The sequence below is a fragment of the Rhinopithecus bieti genome, unplaced genomic scaffold, assembly GCF_001698545.2.
Source record: "Rhinopithecus bieti isolate Rb0 unplaced genomic scaffold, ASM169854v2 scaffold_5260, whole genome shotgun sequence".
NCBI lineage: Eukaryota > Metazoa > Chordata > Mammalia > Primates > Cercopithecidae > Rhinopithecus > Rhinopithecus bieti.
The window spans coordinates 153,944-161,981 of record NW_016805896.1 but is presented as its reverse complement, the minus strand read 5'-3'; the positions used below and the strand labels follow the sequence as shown (position 1 = coordinate 161,981).

Sequence of the window (8,038 nt, the reverse complement as noted above, 5' to 3'; positions counted from 1 at the left end):
TTTTTTTTGAGATGGAGTCTCGCTCTGTCACCCAGGCTGGAGTGCAGTGGCCCGATCTCAGCTCACTGCAAGCTCCGCCTCCCGGGTTTACGCCATTCTCCTGCCTCAGCCTCCCGAGTAGCTGGGACTACAAGCGCCCGCCACCTCGCCCGGCTAGTTTTTTATATTTTTTAGTAGAGACGGGGTTTCACCGGGTTAGCCAGGATGGTCTCGATCTCCTGACCTTGTGATCCGCCCGTCTCGGCCTCCCGAAGTGCTGGGATTACAGGCTTGAGCCACCGCGCCCGGCCCTTATAATACTTTTATTTATTTTGTTTTGAGACAGTTTCACTCTTGTCATCCAGGCTGGAGTGCAATGGCATGATCTCAGCTCACTGCAACCTCCGCCTCCCAGGTTGAAGTGATTCTCCTGCCTCAGCCTCCTGAGTAGCTGGGATTACAGGCACCTGCCACCATGCCCAGCTGTATTGTATTGTATATTGTATTGTATTTTTAGTAGAGACAAGGTTTCACCATGTTAGCCAGGCTGGTCTCGAACTCCTGACCCCAGGTGATCCACCTGCCTGGGCCTCCCAGAGTGCTGGGATTACTGGCGTGAACCACCGTGCCCAGCCTATAATACTTTTTACTGTATATGTATTAAATGCCAAGGACTGTGGCAGGTGTCTTAATTTATTCATTTATGCTTAAAACGTAATATAGTATTTTTTCCTACTTTCTGAGAAGTGAAACTCAGAGAAATTAACTTGACGAAGTACATGTAACTAGTTAAGTGTTACCATTGGATGAATACCCAATTCTGTTAGGTATTGCTATCTGTCAATTTGTATTTTTTCTTTTTTCACCATTGTAGTGTTGGATCAATAAGCCCATTTTAACCCATTAAAATATTTGGGATATGTTGGCCAGGCACGGTGGCTCACACCTGTGATCCCAGCACTTTGGGAGGCCAAGGTGGGTGTTTGAGACCAGCCTGACCAACATGGTGAAACCCCATCTCTACTAAATAGAAAAAATTAGCCAGGCGCGGTGGTACATGCCTGTAATCCCAGCTACTTGGGAGCGTGAGGCAGGAGAATCACTTGAACCTGGGAGACAGAGGCTACACTGTGCCAAGATTGTGCCATTGCACTCCAGCCTGGGTGACGAGTGAAAAACTCCAGCTAAAAAAAAGAAAAATGGGGGTAAGTTATTAAATATGAACAACTGAACATATCAAATATAAAAAATGTAAGGTGATTTGATATATAGAGAGATGCATAGGATGATGTAGGAGCGTAAAGAAGGAGCAGTACAGCTTAGTGATTGAGTATCATGTATGCCAATTAGCATAATGTTGGATAAGCGTGTTAAATTCTTGTAGACTCTGCTTTTACAGCTCTAATTGAGGATGATAGCTCCTAACTTACGGAGTTGTTCTGATGGTTTAGTTGAACCTGTGACTATGTGGAAGATCCTAGATCCTTAGCATAGTACCTGACATATAATAAATTATCTTAGAGAACATTTCTCTTGGGCTGAGTCTCTAGAAGGACCAAAACTTAGTCCTAGGAAAGAAGTGAGGGTAGGGTAATCTATGCAGCAAGTGGTTTGTGAAGAGGGAAAGCAGGGCATCTAGGTTGGTTGGTTGGATGGTTTTGGCCCAGTACTTTAGGGGACTGTAGCCAGGTGAAGATAATGAAATATGAAGGGCTCTGAATGGTGAGCTAAGGTACAAAATGTTGTCCTGACTTATGGGGAGTTATGAACAGATTGAGGGCTTAACAAGTTTCCAGAAGCTGCCACATGCCAAGTCAGTAAAACTGAAAGCTGGCCAGATTTCAAGGTCTGAGGAAGGTATCCACTTCTTCCCCAGACCTAGTGGGTCATGAGCTCTAGAGAGCTAGGCCTTGCTAAACTAAAAGAATTATCTTACCTACCATCTTTGTTCAAGGCTCAATGGAATTTGTGGCGGCCCTGGCTGACCTCCGAGCAGAGGCTAGCTGTCCCATCTGTCTGGACTACTTGAAAGACCCAGTGACCATCAGCTGCGGGCATAACTTCTGTCTCTCCTGCATCATTATGTCCTGGAAGATCTAGATGATAGTTTCCCCTGCCCCTTTTGCCACTTTTGCTGTCCAGAAAGGAAATTTGTAAGCAATCCCCAGCTGGGTAGTTTGACTGAAATTGCTAAGCAACTCCAGATAAGAAGCAAGAGGAAGAGGCAGGAAGAGAAGCATGTGTGTAAGAAGCATAATCAGCTTTTGACTTTCTTCTGTCAGAAAGACCTAGAGCTTTTATGTCCAAGGTGCAGTTTCTCCACTGATCACCAGCATCACTGTGTTTGGCCCATAAAGAAGGCTGCCTCGTATCATAGGAAACAACTGGAGGAATACAATGCACTCTGGAAGGAGAGAGTGGAACTAATTGAACAAGTCACAACTATACAAACCAGAAAATCACTGGAACTGAAGAAACAGGTAAAACATAGGGCAGAAGAAGTCAAGTCTGAATTTGAGCAACTTAGGTTATTTCTGCAAAATGAGCAAGAGACTGTTCTTAGGCAATTACGAGATGAAGAGATGGATGTTTTAGCACAACTAAATGAAAGCCTAACAAAGTTTTCAGATTATACCTCCTCATTAAAATATCTACTAAAGGAGATAGAGAGCATACCTGTGAAGTCAGAACTGGAATTACTGGCTAATGTTAAGGATATCTATCACAGATATAAAAACTTAAAATTCCCTGAACCTTTTTCATTCAAATTGAAAGAATATGGTTACCATCTGCCTCCACAATATTCTGGCCTAAACAAAATTATCAAGCGATTTCAAGTAGATGTAATTCTAGATCCTGAAACAGCACATCGTAAACTTATAGTCTCAGAAGATAGAAAAACTGTGCGGTATGGAAATACAACACAAAACTTACCTCGTAACCCAAGAAGATTTTATGTCCTCCCAGCTGTTCTGGGTTCTAAGGGATATAGTTGTGGCAGGCAGTACTGGGAAGTAGAAGTGAAAGACAAGCTTGAATGGATTCTTGGTGTCTGTAATGACTCTCTTCCCAGAAGGAGGAAGAGTCAACCAATTTTAGTACAGGATGGACTATGGGGAATTTGGTGATCTAGTCAGAATAATTATATTGTATTGGGCCATAAGGAAATTATTCTGCTGCCCAAAGTAACACCTAGTAAGATTGGCATTTTTTTAGACTATGAAATGAATGAGGTTTCCTTTTATAATTTGAATGATAGATCTCTTCTCTATACTTTTAATGAGGATTTTACAGGAGCACTTTGGCCTTATTTTTATACTGGAACTGACTCAAGACCTCTTAAAATTTCTACAGTAACAGATTCTGAATGAAGAACTATTAAAAGACTGTCATTTTGTTTCAACTATTAGACATAACTGAGCCAGTGAATCTAGTTTTGGCCATTCTGTAATTTGTCCAGTTTTCCCCCTAAAAAAACAGAATCGTTTATATCTCAGTTTCAGCAACTTCTAAAAATATGTGATTATAGGACCTACTTTATTATAAATTATGGAGTCGGTCGGGCGTGGTAGCTCAGGACTATAATCCCAGCACTTTGGAAGGCCGAGGCAGGCAGATCACATGAGGTTGAGAGTTCAAGACCAGCCTAATCAATATGGAAAAATCCCATCTCTACTAAAAATACTACATTAGCTGGGCGTGGTGGCGCATGCCTGTAAGCCTGGGCAACTCCAGCCTGTAGCCTGGGCAACAAGAGTGAAACTCCCTCTAAAGAAAAAAAAAAAAAAAAAAATTACGGGGTCAGTGACAAACTACCTTAGAAATTCTAAGACAAAATACTTGAAAAATATATTACTGAAGGAATGTATTATATAAGAAAACTATTACTCCTATAATTGCCAATAGAAGCCCAATAATGTTTTTTCTGTGTTGCCTATATATTTTTCCTTTAAGATTAAGTATTTTTTTTATTTTATTTTGTTTTTTTTTTGAGATGGAGGCTCACTCTGTTACCCAGGCTGGAGTGCAGTGGTGCGATCTCGGCTCACTGCAACCTCTGCCTCCTGGCTTCAAGTGATTCTCCTGCCTCAGCCTCCTGAGTAGCTGGGATTACAGGCATGCACCACCATGCCTGGCTTATTTTGAATTTTTAGTAGAGACGTGGTTTCTCCATGTTGGTCAGGCTGGTCTCGAACTCCCGACCTCAGGTGATCCACCTGCCTTGGCCTTGCAAAGTGCTGGGATTATAGGCCTGAGACACTGCGCCCGTCCAAGATTAAGTCTTTATTAAAGGCATTCATCATTACTCTTGGACTACCTGATATGTAAATATAGCCACTATCAACTTTTTTTTTTTTTTTTTAATTAAAATTTTCTTTCTTTTTTTCTGTTTTGCCCAGGCTGGTCTTGAACTTATGGCCTCACGCAGTAAATCCTGCTTCAGCCTCCCAAAGCACTGGGATTACAGGCATTAACCACCATGCCCAGTGCCACTTTCCCCTTTCATCTGTTTACCTCAGTATTCCTAAGTAACTTTTTTATTCTGTGCGTCTTTGTCAGTACTGCCTTAGTCCTATAGAAACTGAGATGTTGGTCGGGTGCATTGGCTCACGCCTGTAATCCTAGCACTTTGGGAGGTGAAGGTGGGCCGATCACCTGAGGTCAGGAGTTTGAGAGCATACTGGCCAAAATGGTGAAACCCTGTCTCTACTAAAAATACAAAAAAATTATTGGGAGGCCGAGGCGGGTGGATCACAAGGTCAGGAGATCAAGACCATCCTGGCTAACACAGTGAAACCCTGTCTCTACTAAAACTACAAAAGAAAATTAGCCAGGCATTGTGGCGGGCGCCTGTAGTCGCACCTACTCGGGAGGCTGAGGCAGGAGAATGATGTGAACCCTGGAGGCAGAGTTTGCAGTGAGTCGAGATTGCGCCGTTGCACTCCAGCCTGTGCGACAGAGCAAGACTCCATCTCAAAAACAAAACAAAAAAAATTGTCGCACGTAGAAGCACATGCCTGTAATCCCAGCTACTCAGGATGCTGAGGCAGGAGAATCTCTTGAACCCGGGAGGCGAAGGTTGCAGTGAGCCGAGATTGGGCCATTGCACTCCAGCCTGGGTGACAAGAGCGAAACTCAATCTCAAAAACAAAGGAAAGAAAATGAGATGGCACTCTTAACATCCTCCTCTACCACACACACGTATACACACAACCAGTAAATAATCTTCTTCTGTTCCCTCCGGACAGAGTACCTTCTAGTGCTGTTCAGCTCCTGTCCTTCACTTCACTTTGGGAACTGATCTCTAGTCTCAGAATCCATCTTAACTTAGTTCCATGTTTTCCTCCTTAGGTTTATGTTAATTCAGAGATTAATATCATTCAATAGATCACATATGTGACATTTGGAAAAACTTGTGTCAACAAAAAAGACTGGTGAGCTTTTGATGGGATTATGTTGTATCTTTTTAGATTAATGTGGAGAAAATTAACATCTTAACACGTCAGCTGGCAGACATAACTGAGACAATGAATCTAGTCTGTTCCATCAGTTTTTATGTCATTAACTTGTCTGAAATGTGTAGTTTTCAATGTACATGTGTTTAGCATCTTTTGTCAGATTTGTCCTTAAGTATTTGATATTTTTATGTTGATTATTTCAATTCTAATTGTTCATTACTAGAATGTAGAAATTGATTTTTGTGCATTAATCTTATTTCCTATAAGCTTGCTAAACTCACTTCTAGGAGCTCTTATGTAGATTCCATTGGATTTTCTGCAGAGGTAGTCATGTCATGGGCAAATAGAGACATCGATATTTCTTCCTGTGTAAGCTGTTGATCATCTGTCTTTCTTTCTTTCTTTTCTTTCTTTTCTTTTCTTTCCTTTCTTTCCTTTCTTCCTTCCTTTCCTTCCTTTCCTTTCTCCTTTCTTTCTTTCTTTCTTTTCTTTCTTTCTTTCTTTTTTTGAGATGGAGTCTCGCTCTGTTGCCTAGGCTTGAGTGCAATGGCCCTATCTTGGCTCACTGCAACCTCTGCCTCCCAGGTTCAAGCGATTCTCGTGCCTCAGCCTCCAGTGTAGCTGGGATTATAGGCTCCCACTACCACACCTGGCTACTTTTTGTGTTTTTAGTAGAGACGGAGTTTCACCATGTTGGCCACTCTGGTCTTGAACTCCTGACCTCAGGTGTTCTGCCCACCTCGGCCTCCCAAAGAGCTGGGATTACAGACGTGAGCCACTGCACCCAGCCCAAAAGCACAGTTTTTAAAAATCTAGGTTTATAGTTTCAATTATTGTTTACAAAATTTTTTTGATTTACAAATATTACTTTATAACTATTCCTGCCAGCTTTTCAGAGGCAGCCACTCTGAACTTTTCAGCTTTTTTATAGTCACCAAATCACATTCTAATAATACTTTTGGATTTTTTAGTTTGAAGTATTATGTCCCACTTTGGAAGATAAGAATTTGGAACAGCCTTCACCCAGTGGCCCTTCTAGTAGAATTTATCATTTTTGTTTTAGAATATTTTCTCATATTTATTTTGATTATTTCAATACCATTGAAATATAATTTATCATTTTTATTTTAAAATACTGTCTCACATTTATTTTGACTATTTGAATAACATTCATTTCTCAGCCATGCATTGTGCAGTGATTGGCATTTTGTTTTTTCTGTAACTGTTCCCTGTAGTAAATAATCTCATTGTCAATATGCTTTGTTTTCCATGTTCTTTTTCTTTTTTTTTCATTTCAAGTTTTAACCGAAGCTTGTATGTAAGATTACTTTATTCCTGCATCTTCTCAATTGTTTCTTCCTTGTATTTGCCCTTTTCTTTTCCTGCTTGGCGAGATTTGACTTTCTTTTCAAGGATCTTTTTGCAGTCTTTGTCCAGTTTTAGCCTAGTGATAACTACCTTACTGGCGTGAATGCCTACATGGACAGTTGTGCCATTAGCCTTTTCCCACTGCACCTGTTCAGTGTAGATGACCTATTTCTTCCTGTAAACCTGGACTGCTTTACCAAGTTGCTGACCTTTATAGTGTCGTCGTACAACCTGAACTTCATCATCCTATTGGATGGGCATGGATCAAACGTCGTACTTCTGTCTCAGCAATTTGGAAAGAAGGGAAGACAAAGTCTTCCTGTGACTATGGGAAGGTGCACTGAAATGCCTTTTGCGGTTCTTGCTTCTGTCAGAAGTCACAAAGGGACTGAACTTCATTTTGGCCGCTTCCACTTCAGTGATGGCTGCAAAAGGAAAGAGCTCCATGTTCTTATTCTTAATTCATTCCCGAACTGTCCCCTGCACTTGTCTGATTTCCTGAATTCATTTAAAGGCATCTGGCTTTATGCCATTTCATCTTGCAGAATACTCTCAAGGAGCCCTGTAATCTGCAACACAGGCACATTTGTTCACTAAGCCAGCTGCTCAGGTATCTTGGAGATATTCTTGGCATCTCTTGAATTGTTTTACCTGTCTATGTTTTTCCATTTGGAAGTTGGTTTCTTGTTTAATTGGAGCACATCCTTCAGTAGCTTTCTAATAAGGCTCATGGGAAATAAAGTTTTTGAGACCTTTTTTTGTTTGTTTGTTTGTTTGTTTGAGACGGAGTCTTGCTCTGTTGCCCAGGCTCGAGTGCAGTGGCGTGATCTCACCTCACTGCAAGCTCTGCTTCCTGGGTTCATGCCATTCTCCTGCCTCAGCCTCCCAAGTAGCTGGGACTACAGGCGCCTACCACCACGGCCCGCTAATTTTTTTGTGTTTTTAGTACAGTCGGGGGTTCATCATATTAGACAGGATGGTCTCCATCTTCTGACCTTGTGATCCACCCACCTCAGCTTCCCAAAGTGCTGGGATTACAGGCATGAGCCACCATGCCCAGCCTCTGAAAATGTCTTTAGTCTATCCTGATATTTAATCAGAAGTTTTGCAGGGTCTGGAATTATAGTTTTGAAAGAATTTACTCTTACGTATTTTTAACCTTTTAAATTGAGAAATATATAGTTATATCTGCAATGTATTATGAAATACATGAGGAGGCTGGGCGCGGTGGC

General features: G+C 41.5%; 1 protein-coding gene and 1 pseudogene across 1 annotated transcript in view; one reads left to right on the top strand and one right to left on the bottom strand.

Annotated features, from left to right (window-relative positions):
* Window positions 1–3,332, top strand: part of LOC108530866 (tripartite motif-containing protein 60-like) — a 7,136-nt gene extending 3,804 nt beyond the window's left edge. Inside the window, 2 exon segments of the mRNA XM_017873939.1 lie at window positions 1,934–2,068; window positions 2,071–3,332. Coding sequence (XP_017729428.1) covers window positions 1,934–2,068; window positions 2,071–3,107 — 1,172 coding nt within the window. The 3' untranslated portion in view covers window positions 3,108–3,332.
* A 3,435-nt stretch (window positions 3,333–6,767) lies between these two features.
* LOC108530867 (60S ribosomal protein L26-like) lies at window positions 6,768–7,205 on the bottom strand (annotated as a pseudogene).
* Window positions 7,206–8,038: the final 833 nt, after the last annotated feature.